The following is a 25,305-nucleotide window of genomic DNA, read 5'->3' as shown; positions in this document are numbered from 1 at the left end:
CTTCTTGGTTCTGGGTTTGTTCTGTTCAGGTCTTCCTGGTTCTGGGTTTGTTCTGTTCAGGTCTTCCTGGTTCTGGGTTTGTTCTGTTCAGGTCTTCTTGGTTCTGGGTTTGTTCTGTTCAGGTCTTCCTGGTTCTGGGTTTGTTCTGTTCAGGTCTTCTTGGTTCTGGGTTTGTTGTGTTCAGGTCTTCCTGGTTCTGGGTTTGTTGTGTTCAGGTCTTCCTGGTTCTGGGTTTGTTCTGTTCAGGTCTTCCTGGTTCTGGGTTTGTTCTGTTCAGGTCTTCCTGGTTCTGGGTTTGTTGTGTTCAGGTCTTCCTGGTTCTGGGTTTGTTCTGTTCAGGTCTTCTTGGTTCTGGGTTTGTTCTGTTCAGGTCTTCCTGGTTCTGGGTTTGTTCTGTTCAGGTCTTCTTGGTTCTGGGTTTGTTGTGTTCATGTCTTCTTGGTTCTGGGTTTGTTCTGTTCAGGTCTTCCTGGTTCTGGGTTTGTTCTGTTCAGGTCTTCCTGGTTCTGGGTTTGTTCTGTTCAGGTCTTCTTGGTTCTGGGTTTGTTCTGTTCAGGTCTTCCTGGTTCTGGGTTTGTTCTGTTCAGGTCTTCTTGGTTCTGGGTTTGTTGTGTTCAGGTCTTCCTGGTTCTGGGTTTGTTGTGTTCAGGTCTTCCTGGTTCTGGGTTTGTTCTGTTCAGGTCTTCCTGGTTCTGGGTTTGTTCTGTTCAGGTCTTCCTGGTTCTGGGTTTGTTGTGTTCAGGTCTTCCTGGTTCTGGGTTTGTTCTGTTCAGGTCTTCTTGGTTCTGGGTTTGTTCTGTTCAGGTCTTCCTGGTTCTGGGTTTGTTCTGTTCAGGTCTTCTTGGTTCTGGGTTTGTTGTGTTCATGTCTTCTTGGTTCTGGGTTTGTTCTGTTCAGGTCTTCCTGGTTCTGGGTTTGTTCTGTTCAGGTCTTCCTGGTTCTGGGTTTGTTCTGTTCAGGTCTTCTTGGTTCTGGGTTTGTTCTGTTCAGGTCTTCCTGGTTCTGGGTTTGTTCTGTTCAGGTCTTCTTGGTTCTGGGTTTGTTGTGTTCAGGTCTTCCTGGTTCTGGGTTTGTTGTGTTCAGGTCTTCCTGGTTCTGGGTTTGTTCTGTTCAGGTCTTCCTGGTTCTGGGTTTGTTCTGTTCAGGTCTTCCTGGTTCTGGGTTTGTTGTGTTCAGGTCTTCCTGGTTCTGGGTTTGTTCTGTTCAGGTCTTCCTGGTTCTGGGTTTGTTGTGTTCAGGTCTTCCTGGTTCTGGGTTTGTTGTGTTCATGTCTTCTTGGTTCTGGGTTTGTTCTGTTCAGGTCTTCCTGGTTCTGGGTTTGTTGTGTTCAGGTCTTCTTGGTTCTGGGTTTGTTGTGTTCAGGTCTTCTTGGTTCTGGGTTTGTTCTGTTCAGGTCTTCCTGGTTCTGGGTTTGTTCTGTTCAGGTCTTCCTGGTTCTGGGTTTGTTCTGTTCAGGTCTTCTTGGTTCTGGGTTTGTTCTGTTCAGGTCTTCCTGGTTCTGGGTTTGTTCTGTTCAGGTCTTCTTGGTTCTGGGTTTGTTCTGTTCAGGTCTTCCTGGTTCTGGGTTTGTTCTGTTCAGGTCTTCTTGGTTCTGGGTTTGTTCTGTTCAGGTCTTCCTGGTTCTGGGTTTGTTCTGTTCAGGTCTTCCTGGTTCTGGGTTTGTTGTGTTCAGGTCTTCCTGGTTCTGGGTTTGTTGTGTTCATGTCTTCTTGTTTCTGGGTTTGTTCTGTTCAGGTCTTCTTGTTTCTGGGTTTGTTCTGTTCAGGTCTTCTTGTTTCTGGGTTTGTTGTGTTCAGGTCTTCTTGTTTCTGGGTTTGTTGTGTTCAGGTCTTCTTGGTTCTGGGTTTGTTCTGTTCAGGTCTTCTTGTTTCTGGGTTTGTTGTGTTCAGGTCTTCTTGGTTCTGGGTTTGTTCTGTTCAGGTCTTCTTGTTTCTGGGTTTGTTGTGTTCAGGTCTTCTTGGTTCTGGGTTTGTTCTGTTCAGGTCTTCTTGTTTCTGGGTTTGTTGTGTTCAGGTCTTCTTGGTTCTGGGTTTGTTCTGTTCAGGTCTTCCTGGTTCTGGGTTTGTTGTGTTCAGGTCTTCCTGGTTCTGGGTTTGTTGTGTTCAGGTCTTCCTGGTTCTGGGTTTGTTGTGTTCAGGTCTTCTTGGTTCTGGGTTTGTTCTGTTCAGGTCTTCCTGGTTCTGGGTTTGTTCTGTTCAGGTCTTCTTGGTTCTGGGTTTGTTCTGTTCAGGTCTTCCTGGTTCTGGGTTTGTTGTGTTCAGGTCTTCTTGGTTCTGGGTTTGTTGTGTTCAGGTCTTCTTGTTTCTGGGTTTTTTGTGTTCAGGTCTTCCTGGTTCTGGGTTTGTTGTGTTCAGGTCTTCCTGGTTCTGGGTTTGTTGTGTTCAGGTCTTCTTGGTTCTGGGTTTGTTGTGTTCAGGTCTTCTTGGTTCTGGGTTTGTTCTGTTCAGTCTTCTTGGTTCTGGGTTTGTTGTGTTCAGGTCTTCTTGGTTCTGGGTTTGTTGTGTTCAGGTCTTCTTGGTTCTGGGTTTGTTGTGTTCAGGTCTTCTTGGTTCTGGGTTTGTTCTGTTCAGGTCTTCTTGGTTCTGGGTTTGTTGTGTTCAGGTCTTCTTGGTTCTGGGTTTGTTGTGTTCAGGTCTTCTTGGTTCTGGGTTTGTTGTGTTCAGGTCTTCTTGTTTCTGGGTTTGTGGTTCTGGGCCTTTGTGTTCATGTCTTCTTGGTTCTGGGTTTGTTGTGTTCATGTCTTCCTGGTTCTGGGTTTGTGGTTCTGGGCCTTTGTGTTCATGTCTTCTTGGTTCTGGGTTTGTTGTGTTCAGGTCTTCTTGGTTCTGGGTTTGTTCTGTTCAGGTCTTCTTGGTTCTGGGTTTGTTCTGTTCATGTCTTCTTGGTTCTGGGTTTGTTGTGTTCATGTCTTCCTGGTTCTGGGTTTGTGGTTCTGGGCCTTTGTGTTCATGTCTTCTTGGTTCTGGGTTTGTTGTGTTCATGTCTTCCTGGTTCTGGGTTTGTGGTTCTGGGCCTTTGTGTTCATGTCTTCTTGGTTCTGGGTTTGTTGTGTTCAGGTCTTCTTGGTTCTGGGTTTGTTGACTGTACTGTAGATCTCAGAGGCATCCACCTCAGCTGCTTGTGCTGCTGCTGGTCTGAGGAGAGAGAAACAGAAATGAAACAAAGGAACCCTATACCCTTTATAGTGCACTACGTTTGATCAGGGCCTATAGGGCTCGGTCAAAAGTAGTGCACTAAATAGGGAATAGAGTGCCATTTGGAACATCTCCACAGCACCTATCTTCCCTATAGTTCTACATTATAATACTATCAACATGTAAACAATACAGTGCTTGAAATGTCATATGTCTTTGTTTCTTCTCTGATTAGTGTGTCAGTGTGAATAATTTCCATATTTCCTCCCTTTCAGGTGTATAACATTACAACTGAATAGCTAATATTGGTGTGTATTGGTAGGTGGACTGAGGTGAATTAGCCTACAGCAGCCAAGGTGATAATGGACTGAGCTGAGATAACCATCAGCAGCCAAGGTGATAATCGACGGAGCTGAGATAACCCTCAGCAGCCCAGGTGATAATCGACTGAGCTGAGATAACCCTCAGCAGCCAAGGTGATAATGGACTGAGCTGAAATAACCCTCAGCAGCCAAGGTGATAATGGACTGAGGTGAAATAACTCTCAGCAGCCAAGGTGATAATGGACTGAGGTGAGATAACTCTCAGCAGCCAAGGTGATAATGGACTGAGGTGAGATAACCCTCAGCAGCCAAGGTGATAATGGACTGAGGTGAGATAACCCTCAGCAGCCAAGGTGATAATGGACTGAGCTGAGATAACCCTCAGCAGCCAAGGTGATAATGAACTGAGCTGAAATAACCCTCAGCAGCCAAGGTGATAATGGACTGAGCTGAAATAACTCTCAGCAGCCAAGGTGATAATGGACTGAGCTGAGATAACCCTCAGCAGCCAAGGTGATAATGGACTGAGGTGAGATAACCCTCAGCAGCCAAGGTGATAATGGACTGAGGTGAAATAACCCTCAGCAGCCAAGGTGATAATGGCTGGGGTCATTTTTGCTTGGTTTTTTCTGTTTTCCAAATACCATTTAAAAGTGTTTTAATTGTGTAGAAATGCAGTAAATGAGATTCAACTTTCCACCCCCCACTCCACCCCCCCATCCAGATTTGGTTGTAAACAAGCAAACTTCTCCTTTAATGCTGTGTGTTCCCAATGTTCTAGTATTGACTCTATGTTGCTGTAATGGCAGAATATGCTCACTGGGTGGCAGAACTGGGGAGGTTGAATTTCACAGCAGCGTATTGGACATCTTGGTCCTGTTTCTGTGGTTGATGCAGCTGGACGGTGGAGTACAGAGGCACTTCCTGGTTTTTGGAGCGAGAGAAGTGGACGCTGGCGTAGTGAACATCATCCTGGTCGTATGTGGACTCTGTCTGTGCTGCAGTAGGGGTCATGTCCATGTTTGAGATGTTGTCATACACTGGACTAGAGTCTCCCTGATGGAGAGAGAGAACAGACAACATGAGGAGTGGAAGTGTTCCACAAAGAATACAGTCATCACAGTCACCTTCTGATTCCAACAGACTCACCTGTCCATCATCTGCTGTGTCTCTTGTGTTGGAGGTGGATGTGGAGTTCTTCTTCCTGTTTTGTACATGAATGAATGTATGAAGATATCAATCAATCAATTAATAAATTATGTTACTTTTATTTATTTTTATTTAACCTTTATTTAACTAGGCAAGTCAGTTAAGAACAAATTCAAATTACAATGACTAAAGTGAAATTATATTTAAATACATGCAATATCACTCACCTGAACCACATGAGTCCAGAGAGACAGAGGATGAGAACCAGAACAACCACTATGATTCCTACAGCTGCAGTCAGAACTGATGTTTGTTTCCCTATAATAAAATATGGATGATATGAGGACATGGCATGTTCTTATAATCTAAAATCTAACACATTATAGAATATCAACACAATACGTGTTAATACTTTGGGATCTTATAAGACTTGTGACATCATAAGCCAACACATAATTATAAACCAAAGTGTAATCAGTCAAAACACAATGATTAAGATCAGTTTGAAACCTGTCAATTTGTATTGAACTATTGAAGATGTAACTTTACCTGCTACAATGATCATCAGAGCTGTAGAGTTCATAGATCCTCTTCCATTCTGGGCCTCACAGTAGTATTCTCCTCTGTCCTCAGAGCTGATGTTAGTGATGCTGTAACTCTGTCCTGATGCTTTTGGTGAGGTTACTTTCTTCTTGTACCAGGTGTATTTGTCCACAGGTGGGTTGGCATCACTGCTGCAGGTCAGAGTCACTGAACTGCCCTCCACTATTTCACCAGAGGGACTGACTGACACTGAGGTGTTCTTTGGGCCGTCTGGTGGACAATATGTAACAACAGTGTATTAAATAGTGTTTTTCTTGTTATTGAAATATGAATTTAAATGTGATCCTCTGATTAAAGATGAGGTTAGGTGAACTTACACTGAACGTCCACAAACACAGAAGAAGAGTTGAGACGTCCATATTTATTCTGGGCCTCACAGTAATATTCTCCTCTGTCCTGAGAGATGATGTTAGTGATGCTGTAACTCTGTCCTGATGCTTTTGGTGAGGTTACTTTCTTCTTGTACCAGGTGTATTTGTCCACAGGTGGGTTGGCATCACTGCTACAGGTCAGAGTCACTGAACTGCCCTCCACTATGTCACCAGAGGGACTGACTGACACTGAGGTGTTCCTTGGGCCATCTGGTGTAAAATACATTTTATTTATTTATAGCAACATTTGTGTTTAGTTGAAATAATTTATAAATTATTAATTCAGAGCAAAAGAAAATGTGAAACAGAATCACTAAAAATAATGATGACATTGTGGTAATGCACATTCAGGGAAATGGATGTGTCACGATCGTGTGGAGAGACGGACCAAGGCGCAGCATGATTGGAGTTCTACATCTTTATTTTTAGTGAAACTTAAAATAAACCAAGAAACTAACAACGACCGTGCAGTACTGAGGTGAAACATGAACTCACTCAAAAACAATATCCCACAATGCAGATGGGAGAAAGGGCTTCCTAAATATGATCCCAATGAGAGGCAACCTCTCAGCTGCCTCTAATTGGGAACCACACAAACCAGCCACATAGAAAATAAATGACTAGAACACCCCCCTAGTCACGCTCTGACCTAAACACCATAGAGAACCGAGGGCTCTCTATGGTCAGGGAGTGACAGGATGTTACACACTAAAATATGTATTGATAGATATTTATGTGTAAAACAATCTAGTCTAAATTCAAGTATCAACATTGTCAGTATATCAAACTGGACATTAAAATCCCCAATGTACTTACATGTGACATTGAGAGTCTCTTCAGCAGAGGGGAGATCCTCATGTCCTTCTACAGAACAGGAGTATCTGCCTGTATCCTCACTGCTGACTGAGAATAGGATATAGACAGGAGAGGAGGTGTTGCTGTTTGGTATAGGCTGTCCATTCTTATACCAGCTGAAGGCTGTGATGGGGTCCAGTGTACAGTTGGTTCTACATCTCAGTGTGACTCTCTCCCCCTCTGACACAGATGTAGGATCCATCTCCAACACAACATCTAGAGTAAAAGGAACCACATCATTATTCTCCTCCTATATATGTCCTATTATGTGAAATATTATATATGTTTTTTTCCCTGTTACATAACACTGCAGTGTCTGCATGACTGCCCTTAAATAAGGTCATTACGGTCATTCATTTGATATATTTAGACAGGACAGTCAACTCTGTAATCATTTCCACTGTTTTCCAGGAAGTCCTGAGTTCCATAGAATCAATAAAACAGATTAAAACACAACATTCTCATTAGCATACATACAATACAACACTCACAGTACAGCTATCTAGATATGTGTCATAGATGTGAGATGAGTGACAGATTACCTGAGACAGTCAGGGAGACAGGTGGGCCAGAACCCTTTCCTCCAGATGTTATGAATCTGAACCTGAACCCAGCAGAGTCACTCAATCTCAGGTCTGTGATTCTCAGGGTACAGTCACTCTTCTTATCCCCATGATACTTCAGACGACCTGCATACTCTGGGTCCTGACCTAGATCTTTAGGTTCTACACCAGTCCCCCATTCAGTGAACCAGAATGTTGTTGTGACTTTATGACCACTGGGATATGTGTAAGAGCAGGTCAGCTCCACAGTTGACCCCTTCAAGGCACAGATACTCTGAGTGGTGTAAGTCACACTCCAGCCATCCTGACCCAGTACCACTGAAACACAGTTAGACATCACAATGGTATCAGAATTAGAACAAGGTATTTTGGCTCACACTGAAGGTAGGGTTTGTCCACACTTTGTTGCCATATTGGAAACCACAGATAATCATCACTCAGTGAAGTGTGAAACACAACTATTTAAAGTGAAGTGGAGATGCCTAGTAAATTTAATTTTACATTCTACAAATGTCTGTATATTGACAAACATATAAGTTATGAATGAGACCATACCTGTCACAGACCAGAGAAAGACCACCAACACACTTCCTGCTGTTCTCAAGGCCATTGTTGCATCTCCCACCCTGCAGTCTTAGAAACATAAACAACAACTCACTCTATAGCTGGTGAATAACTCCACCTGATACATTGAAGTAGAAACTGTAAATGGGGTACAGGGCCTCATTACTGAAAATGAACCAGGCTCATATTGTGTTGTGTTGTATTGTGCAAAATGGTTGTCTATGTGAATACTGTCTGTCTGTAAGTCTACTGCACTATGTATGTATGTAATGTGTGTGATGTGTTGCATGTCTGTCTACGTCTGTCTACTTAAACTGACATGATGCAAAAAATAAATTCCTAATATATACAATAGTCATCATCATCATTATAAACAACAACAACTTATTCAACATCAACAGTATTACTGTAAACACACATTTCTACATTGATTTTTGTTAAGCTGTTTTATTCTCAGAACCCCAAATATAGGAGGATAAATGTTCAAGCCTCTACGGTCCGTCAAGCTGTACAGCAGCATAAAGACTGGTTCAATGATAGCCAGGTTCAATTACAGTGTCACGGTCGTCCTCCTCTTCATCTGAAGAGGAGAGGCGAGAAGGATCGGAGGACCAAAATGCGTCGTGACGTGTTCATGTTGAATGTTTAAATAAAGAAAGAACTGAACCACAAAAACAGTAAACAAAATAACAACCGTGAAGCTAATGCTGCGCTAAAACAAGCCATCAACATAGACAATCACCCACCATCAAACAGTGCAACCCAGGCTACCTAAGTATGATTCTCAATCAGAGACAACTAATGACACCTGCCTCTGATTGAGAACCATACTAGGCCGAAACATAGAAATACCCAAATCATAGAAAAACAAACAGACTGCCCACCCCAACTCACGCCCTGACCATACTAAATAATGACAAAACAAAGGAAATAAAGGTCAGAACGTGACAGATAGCACCTATCCCCAAGCTGTGAGGCTAAACAGCGAGTGACTCACACACACACACACACACACACACACACACACAAATACAGACACCACCTGTAGTGAAGGCCCATAAGGCCCATGGAGTCTGTATCAAAGTGTAGAGAGCTTGTTATGGATGTAGAAAAGTTAAAACACACATCCTACACAGTATAGATGTCAACCCTCCTCCCTATCAGTCTGGTCCTAAAGGGCCCTCAGATAAATCCACTGTGTCATTCACACCCATGGGGGCTAACATGTACACACACACTGCAGTGTTAAAATATCAAATAAAATAAAATTTTATTTGTCACATACACATGGTTAGCAGATGTTAATGCGAGTGTAGCGAAATGCTTGTGCTTCTAGTTCCGACAATGCAGTAATAACGAACAAGTAATCTAACTAACAATTCCAAAACTACTGTCTTATACACAGTGTAAGGGGATAAAGAATATGTACATAAGGATATATGAATGAGTGATGGTACAGAGCAGCATAGGCAAGATACAGTAGATGATATCGAGTACAGTATATACATATGAGATGAGTATGTAAACAAAGTGGCATAGTTAAAGTGGCTAGTGATACATGTATTACATAAGGATGCAGTCGATGATAGAGTGCAGTATATACGTATGCATATGAGATGAATAATGTAGGGTAAGTAACATTATATAAGGTAGCATTGTTTAAAGTGGCTAGTGATATATTTACATCATTTCCCATCAATTCCCATTATTAAAGTGGCTGGAGTTGAGTCAGTGTCATTGTCAGTGTGTTGGCAGCAGCCACTCAATGTTAGTGGTGGCTGTTTAACAGTCTGATGGCCTTGAGATAGAAGCTGTTTTTCAGTCTCTCGGTCCCAGCTTTGATGCACCTGTACTGACCTCGCCTTCTGGATGATAGCGGGGTGAACAGGCAGTGGCTCGGGTGGTTGATGTCCTTGATGATCTTTATGGCCTTCCTGTAACATCGGGTGGTGTAGGTGTCCTGGAGGGCAGGTAGTTTGCCCCCGGTGATGCGTTGTGCAGACCTCACTACCCTCTGGAGAGCCTTACGGTTGAGGGCGGAGCAGTTGCCGTACCAGGCGGTGATACAGCCCGCCAGGATGCTCTTGATTGTGCATCTGTAGAAGTTTGTGAGTGCTTTTGGTGACAAGCCAAATTTCTTCAGCCTCCTGAGCTTGAAGAGGCGCTGCTGCGCCTTCTTCACGATGCTGTCTGTGTGAGTGGACCAATTCAGTTTGTCTGTGATGTGTATGCTGAGGAACTTAAAACTTGCTACCCTCTCCACTACTGTTCCATCGATGTGGATAGGGGGGTGTTCCCTCTGCTGTTTCCTGAAGTCCACAATCATCTCCTTAGTTTTGTTGACGTTGGTTTGAATGTCTATTTTACATGTCTTTTTTACCCTGGTTAATCATCTCATCCCTACGTAGATCAACACTCCTACACTGAGACACTTTATGAATACTGGCCCTGATGTAACAACCAGAACACAGCTCAAAACATAACAACAAGTACAATTATACATTACCCTCAAGTATATGACTTATTACTAAAAACAAATAACTAAAAACTATATTTCAAGACATTGTCAAGAGTAGTTCCAGAGTGAAGGGGAGAGGCCTGTACAGTGAGTCAACTGACTGGTAGTGAGTGGGAACTGCTAGTAAGTGTCAGTTCTGTTGTTGTCAGCTGTTTTGCAAGGAGGAATGGGAAAAAATGTCAGTCTCTCGATGTGCAAAACTGTAGAAACTGTAATCGCAGCAAAAGGTGGCGCTACAAAGTATTAACTTAAGGGGGCTGAATAATTTTGCACGCCCAATGTTTCAGTTTTTGATTTGTTAAAAAAGTTTGAAATATCCAATAAATGTCGTTCCACTTCATGATTGTGTCCCACTTGTTGTTGATTCTTCACAAAAAAATACAGTTTTATATCTTTATGTTTGAAGCCTGAAATGTGGCAAAAGGTCGCAAAGTTCAAGGGGGCCGAATACTTTCGCACGGCACTGTATGTTGACTATTCTATATGGAATGTTTATAATATCTTAGAATGTGTTGTCACACACACACACACACACACACACACACACACACACTCACATACACACACACTCACACACCCACTCACATACACACACACACCCACTCACATACACACACACACACACTCACACACACACTCACGTACACACACACACACAGTTATTCTTGACCCTGTTATACTATGACAGTGAACATGACCCTATTGAATGGAGATCTGGGTATTACTGGCATACTCTACTGATCATGTTTTAAACATGCAACTGAATAAACTGAACTAAACTAAACACATGAAACCACAGTCCAGGGTCAGTATTCACAAAGTGTATCAGAGTAGGAGAGCTGATCTGGGATCAGTTTAGCCTTTTAGATCATAATTATATGGACCGTCTGAGACACTTTATGAATACAGGCCCTGATGTTACAACCAGAACACAGTTCAAAATAAACCAACAAGTACAAAGATACAGGAAGTCATGTGATGTTTGGATAAAAACATCAAAACTAAAACTATATTTCAAGATATTGTCAAGTGTACTTACAGAGTGAAGTGAAGGGGAGAGGTCTTGAACAGTTAGTCAACTTACTGTCACTGTGTGGAAACAAGAAGTAGTCTACTGTAAGTATTAGTAGAAGCAGACATAGCCTAAGTGTGAGTTCTGTGGTTGACACATTTTAAAGTAGTCTAGTCAGGGCACTAACATGCAGCAACAACATGTCACATAAGGGATATTACTGTATCTAAATAGAAAATGGTCTAAAGTCAGAATACTGTAGTTGCATTTCTTTATATGAGGAGTGGACCTACATGTTTTACAAGAGACAACATGTGACCCATTCCCATCACTCCTCATCAGCTGGTACTGAAGGTTCCAGAACAGATGAAAGGGGAGTATCTTTGGTTCCAGTGTTCTAGACTAGAGCTCTCCCTACTGACATCTCAACATTACTGCAGCCTCCAGGCTTCATATATCCCTACAAGTCCAATGAAAATAGACAAATTGAAGATCAAATAACATTTTCAAATGTAAATATATATATATATATATATATATAGAATAAACCAGGCACACATGTGAAAATACTGTGTTATTGGGAGTTATATTGAACTGGTGTTTGAATTGAGTGAACAAGTGAGCTCAGCTAGCTTGTTAGCTACATGAAGTGGCTGTTATTCAGTGATAAACAAGCATTTATGTGCATCACACAGCTACTCTGAATGTATTGGATTGTGAACAATATGATGTGCTGCCGCTGAATTACAGCAAGACCCCATAGTTAGCTAGTGAGCTAGTTAGTTAGCTGACATTTAGCTATCAACATTAGCTAGCTAGAAACAACAGACAACAGTGAGCTGTCATTATGCCAAGGCCAAGGCAAGCTGCTCTGAATGTCCACTGGGTTCTTGTGTGAAAGAGATGTCTTCAGCTCACTGATCTTCAGAACAACGGACCCAAAGTGAACCCTGACATGCATATAACTAAGTCTGTCTTTCTGTCTGTTATTATTGTGTCTGCTTGTTTTTTGTGTCTGCATGATGCAGACAAAAATGTTTTTTTTTTTTTTACATAAAACCAATTGCATTGTTAGTTCAGGGCTTGTCATGAACCATTTTACAGTGACACCTGTTGTATTCGGTGCATGTGACAAATACAATTTGATTGGATTTGTGTGTAAAGTTACTGTGTACAGTCAGTAAGCAGTTTAGCACTTAGACAGGCGAGCCCCGGAGGCAATAAATTAGTAAAACCAAAAGCTTCCCTTGACTTGGAAGAGTTCCAGTGTTGTGTTGGATCATCATAGCCAGCTAGCTAATATAGCATCCCTCTGTTTGAGCAGGGTGTTTCAGTAGGCTAAACTAGATAGCTGCATTTGATAGCTATGTAAAAAAATATTTATATCTCTCCTGCTTCTCCTTCATTTTGGAAGTACTGTGTTTGTTCAAAACTGTTGTTTTTCTCTCTCTCTGAGTCAACTACTCACCACATTGTATGCACTGCTGTGCTATCTAGCTGTAGCTTATGCTTTCAGTACTAGATTGATTCTCTGACCCTTTTATTGGGTGGACAACATGTCAGTTCATGCAACAAGATCTCTGATAGGTTGGAGGATATCGTCCAGAAGTTGTCATAATTACTGTGTAAGTCTATGCAAGAGGTTGAGAACGATGAGCCTCCTAGGTTTGGTATTGAAATCAATATACACAGAGGAGGACAGAATCTAACTGTCCTCCAGCTACACCATGGTGCTAACCTACAGAATGCTGTCCACTGTAGAATATGGCCACGGTAGACCTTCATTGCAAAATAGTATGTTTTAATTATTTATTTGATGACATAATTTTATCTTAAAATGATTACTTTTTTAAATGTTAAAACATTTTATTTTCATGAAATAAATGAAATAAATATAATAAGTATGGTGCTCCCCTTCCTCCTCTGAGGAGCCTCCACTGTGTTACATGTCCCTGTCTGCCTCAACATACCGCTGGAGAGAAAAGAGGTGAGGAGGGAGGGGGGGGGGGTGTAGAGACAGTCAGATTTCTGACAGACAGACACACACACACAGAGCAATGTCCACGTTTACAGTAGAAAGCTCAGATAGTGACCTTCAACCCTTTTAGTACACTCCCTTTGTGGAAGTATCCCTTTGGCCAATCAGGAGCAAGCTGGATGGACTTCTGAGCATCTGAAGTCAGAGGAGTAGATCTCCAAACACCCTTAGCTGTAGCAATTATTCCCAAAGAACCAGAGAGAGAGAGAGAGAGAGAGAGAGAGAGAGAGAGAGAGAGAGAGAGAGAGAGAGAGAGAGAGAGAGAGAGAGAGAGAGAGAGAGAGAGAGAGAGAGAGAGAGAGAGAGAGAGAGAGAGAGAGAGAGAGAGAGAGAGAGAGAGAGAGAGAGAGAGAGAGAGAGAGAGAGAGAGAGAGAGAGAGAGAGAGAGAGAGAGAGAGAGAGAGAGAGAGAGAGAGAGAGAGAGAGAGAGAGAGAGAGAGAGAGAGAGAGAGAGAGAGAGAGAGAGAGCGCGAGAGAGAGAGAGATAGAGATGGAAGAGAGAAAGAAAAGGAAGAGCGAGAGAGTGGGGAGAGATGGAAAGAGGAGCGAGAGAGCGACAGGGGGCGATAGAGAGAGAGATTGATGGGAGTATAGTGGTATTTTGTGTTGTGTACCTGTTCTGTTTGGGGTCATTGGTTAGAGGTCAAGCTTTAAGGTGCTGTGTATTGTTGGAGCAAGATGTACATATAGGGCGAAACATAATACTGTACCACAAGAGAAAGATACACTTAGAGTGCATTTGCCATTCTGGTAAAATGCATTGTCTATTGTATAGGACAGGAAACCAAAGTAAGGCCATGAGAGCATAGGACAGCTGGACATACCAAGGTCAGAGGGACACACAAAGGAGGGGGTCAGCCAAATGACCAACGGATGGACTATAGACATAGGGCATATATTTTTAGGACATGAAGAGAAGAGACACATAGTCTACTTGTCCTAATAAGGACAGACATACCAAAGAACACACCAAGCTAAACTTAAGGATAAGATGGGCATGTATTTTTTGGGGGACATGAAGAGGTCCTGTCACCATTATAACTTAACTAAAAGCAGATATGGGCGTTATTGGGCGTGAACAAGCAGGATGCACAGATTGGGATATAATGGTGGCAGATGGACTGAGGGAAGTACCTTCATTTGCATGTGGGATGGACTCATATGTTGTATGTGTGTAAAAACAGAGTGTTCCACAGACCATCTAGGCTTCTGATATGTTTGACATATTCACGACAGGAGGGTCTGCTTGGGTGGGATATTCACGACAGGAGGGTCTGCTTGGGTGGGATATTCACGACAGGAGGGTCTGCTTGGGTGGGATATTCACGACAGGAGGGTCTGCTTGGGTGGGATATTCACGACAGGAGGGTCTGCTTGGGTGGGATATTCATGACAGGAGGGTCTGCTTGGGTGGGATATTCACGACAGGAGGGTCTGTTCGGGTGAATATATAGGAAGCGGAAGAACTCTGACCCGATTTGGCTGGGTTCAACTGCAAAATAAATCCTGCGATAATTCACGGCTACCGCTCCTGTTGAAAGAAGGGGACTGAACGGGTGAATAAATAGGAAGCGGAAGAACTCTGACCTGATTTGGCTGGGTTCAACTGCAAAATAAATCCTATAGGATAATACCGGCTTATGTAGAGGAAGTAAATTAAGTTAGGAGGTAAAACTATAGGTCGTTTTAGGTAAAACGAAGGGTATGCGTGAAAAATCCTATAGGATAATACCGGATTATGTAGAGGAAGTGAATTAACCTTTTGTGACTAGCAATCCTGGATCCGGGAGCGTAATCATAGCCTCAAACAAATTAGCATAACGCAGCGGACATAAATACCCCTAGAAAATGTTCCTATTCATGAAAATCGCAAATCAAATATATTGAAACACAAGCTTAGCCTTTTGTTAATCACACTGTCATCTCAGATTTTCACAATATGCTTTACAGCCAACGCTAGACAACGCTAGCATTTGTGTAAGTTTATCATGGCATAATGCTATGCTAGGCTCTGCTGGCAGCAGGCAACATTTTCACGAAAATAAGAAAAGCAATCAAATTAAATAATTTACCTTTGAAGAACTTCGGATGTTTTCACTCAGGAGACTCCCAGTTAGATAGCAAATGTTCCTTTTTTCCAAAAAAATCATTTTTGTAGGCAAAATAGCTCCCGTTTGATCATCATGCTTGGCTGAGAAATCGACCGGAAAATGCTATCACTACAACGGCAAACTTTTTTTCTCCAAATTAGCTCCATAATATCGACAGAAACATGGCAAACGTTGTCTAGAATCAGTCCTCAAGGTGTTTTTAACATATATATTCGATAATATATCCGTCGAGGCAATTGGTTTCTCATAAGAAGCGATTGGAAAAATGGCTACCTCAGTATTTTCCGCAAGATTTTCTGCGGGAGACACCATGTGACCACTTGCTAAATGTGGTCCCTTACGTCTATTCTTCAACATAAATGCGTAAAAAGACGTCACAATGCTGTAGACACCTTGGGGAATACGTAGAAAACGTAGGCTCATTCGTAGCTCATTCACAGCCATATAAGGAGTCATTGGCATGAGGCGGTTTTAAAAAATGCGGCACTTCCTGATTGGATTTTTATCTGGGTTTCGCCTGTAACATCAGTTCTGTTGCACTCACAGACAATATCTTTGCAGTTTTGGAAACGTCAGAGTGTTTTCTATCCAAAGGTGTCAATTATATGCATAGTTGAGCATCTTTTAGTGACAAAATATCTTGTTTAAAACGGGAACGTTTTTATCCAAAAATTTAAATATCGCCCCCTAGTCGCAAGAAGTCAGTAGGTAATAAACTATAGTTTGTTTTAGGTCAAACGAAGGGTGTGTGTGAATGAGAATGTTCTGTGGTGAAAGGAAGAAGAACAGGTTGTGTGTGTGTCGTGCCAGAGGAGGTCCAGAGGAGGGACAGCGGAGTCTTTCTGTGACAGTAATAAATTAAGGGGAGGGACTCTTAACTATCGCTAGACAAAGGGAACGAAATCGATAAACATTGAGCAAAAGGAAAAAATAATGATAAGACATTGACGTGATAATGTGTTAAACGACCATTGTAAAAAATACAATAGGTGATAAAAAGAGGTATTAAACAAGGATAGAATATATGTTTTTTATTTATTTTACCTTTATTTAACTTGGCAAGTCAGTTAAGAACAAATTCTTATTTTCAATGACGGCCTAGGAACAGTGGGTTAACTGCCTGTTCAGGGGCAGAACGACAGATTTGTACCTTGTCAGCTCGGGGATTTGAACTTGCAACCTTCCGGTTACTAGTCCAATGCTCTAACCACTAGGCTAACGGATGCGAAGTAGGAAGAAAGAATTTTAAAATATCACGAGCCCTGTAAACGAAATAGGAGGAAAACAGCAGGCGACTCTGGCACTCTGTAGCAACAGAGGCTGCAATTTAAAAATAGCCTGAAGGACAGGAGAGACTTTGTTTCACTAAAACCATGAATCAGGAATTAAAAAGTAAGATAGGCTAAGAGAGAATATAGCAAGTGGATAAATAAAGAGATAAGAAAGTGTAGACATTATAAAGTAGGCTTTGATAGGAGAAATTAAGTGATGTGACTAATAAATTATTATCTGGGAAAGTGGGTAGCTCTACCTTGGAAAATAGTAAATAAAAGGTGTATAATGCGATGGGAGTGTTTAGGAAAAATAAATAGTGGCATGGCAACAAACGGACTGTTTCTCCCCAGCATACAGAGAGTATCTGCAAATGTATTAAAACAAAAAAACAGAAATATCTTATTTAGATAAGTATTCAGACCTTTTGCTTTGACTCGAAATTGAACTCAGCTGCATCCTGTTTCTATTAATCATCCTTGAGATGTTTCTACAACTTGATTGGAGCCCACCTCTGGTAAATTCAATTAATTGGACATGATTTGGAAAGGCCCACGCCTGTCTATGAGGTCCCACAGTTGACAGTGCATGTCAGAGCAACATTCATTAAGGTCGAAGGATTTGTCTCTAGGACTCCGAGACAGGATTGTGCTGAGGCACAGATCTGGGGAAGGGTTCCAAAACATTTCTGTATTTTTGAAGGTCCAAGAACACAGTGGTATCCATCATTCTTAAATAGAAGAAGTTTAGAACCACCAAGACTCTTCCTAGAGCTGGCCACCTGACCAAACTGATCAATCGGGGGAGAAGGGCCTTGGTCAGCGAGGCGAACCCGATGGAGCTCCAGAGTTCGTCTGTGGAGATGGGAGAGCCTTCAAGAAGGACAGCCATCTCTGCAGCACTCCACCAATCAGGCCTTTATGGTAGAGTGGCCATATGGAAGCCAATGGCATATGAAAGCCTGCTTGGAGTTTGTCAAAAGGCTCCTAAAGACTCTCAGACCATGAGAAACAAGATTATCTGGTCTGATGAAACCAAGATTGAACCCTTTGGCCTGAATGCCAAGCGTCCCGTCTGGAGGAAAACAGGCACCATCCCTAAAGGGATGCATTGTGGTGGCAGCATCATGCTGAGGGGATATTTTTCAGCGGCACGGACTGGGAGACTAGTCAGGATCGAGGGAAAGATGAATGGAGAAAAGTACAGAGAGATCCTCGATGAAAACCAGCTCCAGAGGGCTCAGGTCCTCAGACTGGGGTGAAGGTTCAACCTTCCAATAGGACAAGGACCCTAAGCACACAGCCAAGACAAAGCAGAAGTTACTTCGGGAGAAATCTCAATGTCCTTGAGTGGCCCAGCCAGAGCCCGGACTTGAACCTGATCGAACATCCCTGGAGAGACCTGAAAATATCTGTTCAAAAACAAGTGTGCCATGCTTGTAGCGTCATACCCAAGAAGACTCGAGGCTGTAATCGCTGCCAAAGGTGCTTTGACAAAGTACTGATTAAAGGGTCTGAATACTTATGTAAATGTGATATTGCCGTTTTTTTTTATTTATACATTTGCAAAATTGTCTAAAAACCTTTTTTGCTTTAGCATTATGGGGCTTTGTGTGTAGATTGATGAGGAGAGAACTATTTCATCAATTTGAGAAAAAGTTTGAAACATCACAACATGTGGAAAAAGTCAAGGGGTCTGAATACTTTCTGAATGCTCTGTAAGATATAACTGGAACTCAAGGTTTCCTACGTCAGAAATACAACATTTTTCAATGTAAAAATATATATATAAAAATGTTAAGGTCCCTTTCTAATTCATCATAGTTTAAAAGTCATAACTGACCCTAGATCAGAACTCCTACTCTAAGTGTGAATAGAGTCGTCCTGTGGCTCAGTTGGTACAGCATGGAGCATGGGTTCCATTTCTGCTGGGACTTCCCATACGAAAAATATATTCAGGCATGACTGTAATGACTGTGTGAATTTGGACAAAAGTGTCTACCAGAGGGAATATATTATTAAATACAATTACAAACTGGGTAGTTTTGGCCCTGGATGCTGATTGGCTGAAACAGCATTTCAGAAGTCTATACTGTATATCAGACAATATACCACGGGTATGACGTAAAAATACTTGTTTACTGTTCTATTTATGTTGTTAACCAGTTTAAAATAAGCCGTGGAACAGTATGTTGGTCATATACCACAAACCCCTGAAGTGCCTTGTTGCCATTATAAACTTAAGCAATAAGGCCTGAGGAGGTGTGGTATATGGCCAATATACTACCTCTAAGGGCTGTTCTTATGCACAATGCAACGCGGAGTGCTTGGATGCACCACAAACAGCGAGGTGTCTTATTTTAAACTGGTTACCAATGTACTTAGACCAGTAAACACAAATGTTAATACCCATGGTATACGGTCTGGTATACCACGCCGGTCAGCCAATCAGCATTCACAGCTCAAACCACCCAGTTTATAATGGTCAATATTCCACACCTCCACATGCATTATATTACTTAGTTTAAATATACAGGTCAAGATATACAAGGTTTTTGTCAAACTTGTTCTGTTCAGGTCTTCTTCTTTCTGGGATTGCTGTGTTCAGGTCTTCTTCTTTCTGGGTTTGCTGTGTTCAGGTCTTCTTGGTTCTGGGTTTGTAGTGTTTGGGTCTTCTTGGTTCAGGGTTTGTTGACTGTACTGTAGAGAACACAGGAGTCCTCCTCAGCTGCTTGTGCTGCTGCGTGTCTGAAGAGAGAAACAAAAATGAAACAAAGACAGTGTCCCAAATGGTGTCACCCTATAGGGCTCTGTCTAAAGTAGTGCACTAATTAGGGAATAGGGTGCCATTTGGAACAGAAGAACAATTCCTCAAAACCATCATCACATCACTCCCTCATTATAGACATATCATAGTAATTGTCCTGAGATGTCCATTGTTGGGTTCATAGTTTGACTTCATAGTGGTCACAAAGGGTCAACCGTTTTGCTTATTGATGACATCTCCTACAATAAACTGCAGCATATGAATGACTTTAATGCAGAATATGCTCACCGGGTGGCAGCAATAGGGAGGTTGAATTTCACAGCAGCGTACGGGACATCCTCATCCTCTTTCTGGGGTTGAGGCACTTGGACGGTGGAGTACAGAGACAATTCCTGGTTTTTGGGACGAGAGAAGTGGACGCTGGCGTAGTGAACATCATCCTGGATGTCTGTGTCAGCTGTCTGTGCTGCAGTAGAGTTCATGGCCATGTTTGAGACGTTGTCAAACACTGGACTAGTGTCTCCCTGATGGAGAGAGAGGACACACAACATGAGGAGTGGAAATGTTCCACAAAGAATACAGTCATCACAGTCTCCTTCTGATTCCAACAGACTCACCTGTCCAACGTCTGCTGTGTCTCTTGTGTTGGTGGGTTTGGAGGCATTCTTCCTGTTTTGCACATTAATTAATAAATACATTACTTCATAAATGAAGTTAACAACAAATCAGAGGGCTACATTTAAATAATGAACAACATGATAATATGCATTTTCACTCACCTGAACCACATGAGTCCAGAGAGACAGAGGATGAGAACCAGAACAACCACTATGATTCCTACAGCTGCAGTCAGAACTGAGGTTTGTTTCCCTACAATAAAATATGGATGATATGAGTACATGGCATTATATAATAAACTAAAATAAACTATAATACAGGACATTAATGCAATACTTGTTCAGGGATCTTAGAACCCAATGTAGAGTTATAAACTAAGGTGTAATTAGCCAAAACATAATGATTAAGACTAGATTGAAACATGTAGGTTTGTATTGAGATGTAACTTTACCTGCTACAATGATCATCAGAGCTGTAGAGTTCATAGATCCTCTTCCATTCTGGGCCTCACAGTAATATTCTCCTCTGTCCTCAGAGATGATGTTAGTGATGCTGTAACTCTGTCCTGATGCTTTTGGTGAGGTTACGTTCTTCTTGTACCAGGTGTATTTGTCCACAGGTGGGTTGGCATCACTGCTACAGGTCAGAGTCACTGAACTGCCCTCCACTATTTCACCAGAGGGACTGACTGACACTGAGGTGTTCCTTGGAGCATCTAGTAAAGGAGAATATGTCAGAGGGTCAGGATTGTAGTATACTACCTCAAATGACGTCATGTCAAAATTAAATCATATCTAAAGTCAGAGAACTATCTAAAACTATCACTTACTAAAACTATCACTCACTAAACTAAAACTATCACTTACTAAAACTATCACTCACTTATCTAAAACTCTCACTTACACAAAACATGAACAATAATAATACACTTTAGGACTTGAGTGTCTCTACTAAACTATTCTTCAAGTGTCTGAGGTACTGAACATTGTCACTATAGACATGCATATATCTATGACGTTGTCTGTCATTTCTATGTAATGATGAATATGTAGAGATAAAGCAGTAATACTCTTCTCATTGATATAAAGTTTTTGATGCTTTCTAAGTAGAATAGTAGATTAATTCATACTTACACACTGCAGGAGAGTGGAGGTCCTCATGGTGTTCTACAGCACAGGAGTAACTGTCCGCAGAATGACCCAACACTACTAGGATATTACTAGAGTATTGTTGGGAAGTGGGCTCATCTAGACGCTGTCCGTTCTTGTACCAGATGTAGGTGGGGTTGTCAGTCAGAGTACAGGTGGTGATACAGGTCAGTGTCTTCTGTCCCTCTACAGCAGGAGTCACATTCACCTGCAGACCTGAAACAATATGTATAAAACCACATACACCTCTGTGTTAACAGGATGGTTAATATATTTATCCTGTAATTCATTATGATTTACAGTTGTATCATACAGTGTAGTATTACCTGTGACAGACAGACTTGTTCCTGGGAAACTATGACCCCAGTCAATGTTGTTTGTTTTAAAAGTGAAGCGAAACTCAGCTGAGTCCTCCTCTCTCAGATCTGTGATTCTCAGGGTGAAGGGATCTCTGTATGTTCCAGTGTACTCCACACGACCTGCATACCCTGGGTCTGTCGTTAGGTCTTCAAGTGTCGACTTATCACTTCTAAACCAGAATGATGATGTGGTGGAATAATAACCAACAGTACAGGATATGTCCACTGTTGACCCCTTCAAGACACAGATTCTCCTCTTGGTGTAAGTCACTCTGTTGCAGCTCTGACCCTGAACACCTGAAACACAGTGACATAACAAGAGGTCAACAGATTGTATTCTCAGTTCTATCTAGAAATGCTAACATTTCTCATATTACAAAATGAAACCAACACAGATATACATTGTATACAGTTTTACAGTGATGTATTAGGGATCTATTTAGTTTTTGTTTAGGGGAGGATTGTGTGTTTTTTTTACATTCAGTCCAGGATTTCCACATCTGGCTTCTTCGCCTGCGGAATCATCTGAGAACAGCCACCCAGACAGCTGATGAAACTGAGGAGTAATTCTGTCTGTGATAAAGCCATTTTGTTGGGAAAACCTCAGTCTGATTGGCTGAGCCTGGCTCCCCAGTGGGTGGGCCTAAGCCCTCCCAAGCCCACCCATGGTTGTGACCCTGCCCAGTCATGTGAAATCCATAGATTAGGACCTAATGAATATACAGTATTTCAACTGACTGATTACCTTGTATGAACTGTAACTCAGTAAAATACAGTACAGTACAAGGGGAGGGTCATGTGAAAATATTTTAAACTTTGAAGACCAGTCCCGTCCCGTTCCACAGTAAATTTCAATCTGTCCCTTATTAATAAATAAACACTCACAAACTGCAGGAGAGTGGAGATCCTCATGGCCTTTTACAGCACAGGAATAACTGTCATCATAGTCATTGGAGACTGAGTATTTGTACTGGGGGGAGGTGCTCTCATCTAGATGTTGTCTGTTCTTGTACCAGATGTAGGTGGGGTTGTCAGTCAGAGTACAGGTGGTGCTACAGGTCAGTGTCTTATCCTGATATCCACCAGTCAACTTCACCTGAAGACCTGGAGAAAAAACAATATCACTGTAAATCCCTTTATCACTGACTTATCACTCTAATACAAAGATGGAAGAAATCCTATGTTATCCAGACAGAAACACAAACCAAGACATTTATCCTGAACTAAATGGAATTCAACAGTTTAACTATATTGAATGTAACTGTACCTGTGACAGACAGAGTGGCTCCAGGACTTCCAGAATATTTCCCTCCTTCCTGATCTGTTAGTAATCTGAACTTGTACGTAGCTGAGTCTCTCTCTCTCAGGTCTGTGATTTTCAGGGTACAGTCTTTCTTCTTATCCCCGTGATACTCCAGACGACCTGCATACTCTGGGTTCTGAACTAGATCTTCAGGTTCTACACCAGTCCCCCATTCAGTGAACCAGAAGGTTGTTGTGACTTTACCTCTGGGATATGTGTAAGAGCAGAACAGATCATCACTCAGTGAAGTGTGAAACACAACTATTTAAAGTGAAGTGGAGATGCCTAGTAAATTTTATTTTAACATTCTACAAATGTCTGTATATTGACAAACATATAAGTTATGAATGAGACCATACCTGTCACAGACCAGAGAAAGACCACCAACACACGTCCTGCTGTTCTCAAGGCCATTGTTGCATCTCCCACCCTGCAGTCTTAGAAACATAAACAACAACTCACTCTATAGCTGGTGATTAACTCCACCTGATACATTGAAGTAGAAACTGTAAATGGGGTACAGGGCCTCTTTACTGAAAATGAACCAGGCTCATATTGTGTTGTGTTGTATTGTGCTATATGGTTGTCTATGTGAATACTGTCTGTCTGTAAGTCTACTGCACTATATATGTAATGTGTGTGATGTGTTGCATGTTTGTCTACGTCTGTCTACTTAAACTGACATGATGCAAAAATAAATTCCTAATATATACAGGAGTCATCATCATCATTGTAAACAACAACAACAACAACAATCACTTATTGAACATATCTGTAGAACTGTAAACACATATTTCTACACTGATTGTTCTGAAGCTGTTTTATTCTCAGAACCCAAAATATAGGAGGATAAATGTTCAATCCTCTACGGTCCGTCAAGCTGTACAGCAGCATAAAGACTGACCACCAGGTTCAATGACAGCACCTATCCTCAAGCTGTGAGGCTAAACAGCCAGTGACTAAAGAATGACCACCAGGTTCAATGACAGCACCTATCCTCAAGCTGTGAGGCTAATCAGCCAGTGACTAAAGAATGACCACCAGGTTCAATGACAGCACCTATCCTCAAGCTGTGAGGCTAAACAGCCAGTGACTAAAGAATGACCACCAGGTTCAATGACAGCACCTATCCTCAAGCTGTGAGGCTAAACAGCCAGTGACTAAAGAATGACCACCAGGTTCAATGACAGCACCTATCCTCAAGCTGTGAGGCTAAACAGCCAGTGACTAAAGAATGACCACCAGGTTCAATGACAGCACCTATCCTCAAGCTGTGAGGCTAATCAGCCAGTGACTAAAGAATGACCACCAGGTTCAATGACAGCACCTATCCTCAAGCTGTGAGGCTAAACAGCCAGTGACTAAAGAATGACCACCAGGTTCAATGACAGCACCTATCCCCAAGCTGTGAGGCTAAACAGCCAGTGACTAAAGAATGACCACCAGGTTCAATGACAGCACCTATCCTCAAGCTGTGAGGCTAAACAGCCAGTGACTAAAGAATGACCACCAGGTTCAATGACAGCACCTATCCTCAAGCTGTGAGGCTAAACAGCCAGTGACTTTCACTCTCTCTCTCTCTCTCTCTCTCTCACTCACACTCACACACAAATGATACATTACCATCAAGTATTTGACTTATGACTAAAAACAAATAACCAAAACCTATATTTCAAGATATTGTCAAGAGTATTTCCAGAGTGAAGTGAAGAGGAGAGGTCTTGTACAGTGAGTCAACTGTCTGGTAGTGAGTGAAAACAAGAAGTAAGTGTTGAAACCTTATAGAAGCAGTCAGAACACAAGTAGTGGATGCAGAACTGTCCTTCCTGTTTAGTAAAGACATTAACATGGCAACCAGACCAACACGCCAGAAAAGGGCTGTTACTGTAATAGAACAGAAATGGTGTAAAAGACAAGTCTGGGCATATATTTATTTAATTTAAAAAATGTGTCAGTTTTCACTGTGGTCTTTTATACTACAGACAGAACCATGTAAACAATGTGTTGACTATACTACTTATAACATTAACATTTTAATGACCTACCTTGCCCTTCTGAGTTCTGAATATACAGGTCAAAGTTCATTGATGTTATTCAATTAGAACCCATTCCATTTAAACACCCATGACCATCACTCCTAATTGGCTGCATCAAAGTGGTACTGAAGGTTCAGTGTTCTAGACTAGAGCTCCACCTACTGGCATCGCTACATTACTGCAGCCCCCAGTCCTCATGATGTCCTCATTCATTTGGGAAGTAATAGGAATAAATTGAATGATGTTCCTGTCATTCCAGCCATTATAATGAGCCCATCCTCCTGTATACCAGCCTCCTCTGTTGTACAGTACTGGTAGAAGCTGTATCTAGGAGAGGCATGATTGAACATCACCAGCCTGCTGTACTGACTGTGTGGTCTATTGTAGTCTGCTGTCCATAAATATTGCCATTTAGTTATCAAAAGCAATGTACAGTTTTTGAGCATATATTTTACCTATGGGTGGTCCCGGGAACCAAACCCATAACGTTGTAGGTGCCATGTTCTACCAACTGAGCTACAGAGGAACATATTCTGAATAGTCTAATGTGTATATATAGATT

General features: G+C 41.8%; 2 protein-coding genes across 7 annotated transcripts in view; both read right to left on the bottom strand.

The window, feature by feature from the left end:
- LOC109885217 (sialoadhesin) overlaps positions 1-24,863 on the bottom strand; it is a 159,478-nt gene extending 134,615 nt beyond the window's left edge. For 2 of the 6 annotated variants that reach the window (XM_031821639.1, XM_031821644.1), the window contains exon 1: positions 24,753-24,856. In XM_031821639.1, coding sequence (XP_031677499.1) covers positions 24,753-24,792 — 40 coding nt within the window. In that variant the 5' untranslated portion in view covers positions 24,793-24,856. Of the gene's footprint in view, positions 1-11,119; positions 11,211-24,752 lie in introns of those variants that run through there. The other 4 variants (XM_031821638.1, XM_031821637.1, XM_031821646.1 and 1 more) reach the window with 4 other exon arrangements.
- On the bottom strand, positions 2,583-7,761 carry LOC109887638 (B-cell receptor CD22). The gene is made up of 9 exons (XM_031821650.1): positions 7,554-7,761; positions 6,978-7,316; positions 6,397-6,651; positions 5,618-5,790; positions 5,156-5,246; positions 4,834-4,924; positions 4,607-4,661; positions 4,278-4,513; positions 2,583-3,134 (listed from the first exon to the last, which is right to left on the bottom strand). The coding sequence occupies exons 1-9, from the start codon at positions 7,606-7,608 to the stop codon at positions 3,053-3,055; spliced, it is 1,377 nt and encodes a 458-aa protein (XP_031677510.1). The 5' UTR covers positions 7,609-7,761; the 3' UTR covers positions 2,583-3,052.
- Positions 24,864-25,305: the final 442 nt, after the last annotated feature.

This window comes from Oncorhynchus kisutch, unplaced genomic scaffold, assembly GCF_002021735.2.
Source record: "Oncorhynchus kisutch isolate 150728-3 unplaced genomic scaffold, Okis_V2 scaffold4004, whole genome shotgun sequence".
NCBI classification, from domain to species: Eukaryota; Metazoa; Chordata; class Actinopteri; order Salmoniformes; family Salmonidae; genus Oncorhynchus; species Oncorhynchus kisutch.
This window is presented reverse-complemented; position numbering and strand designations above follow the sequence as displayed.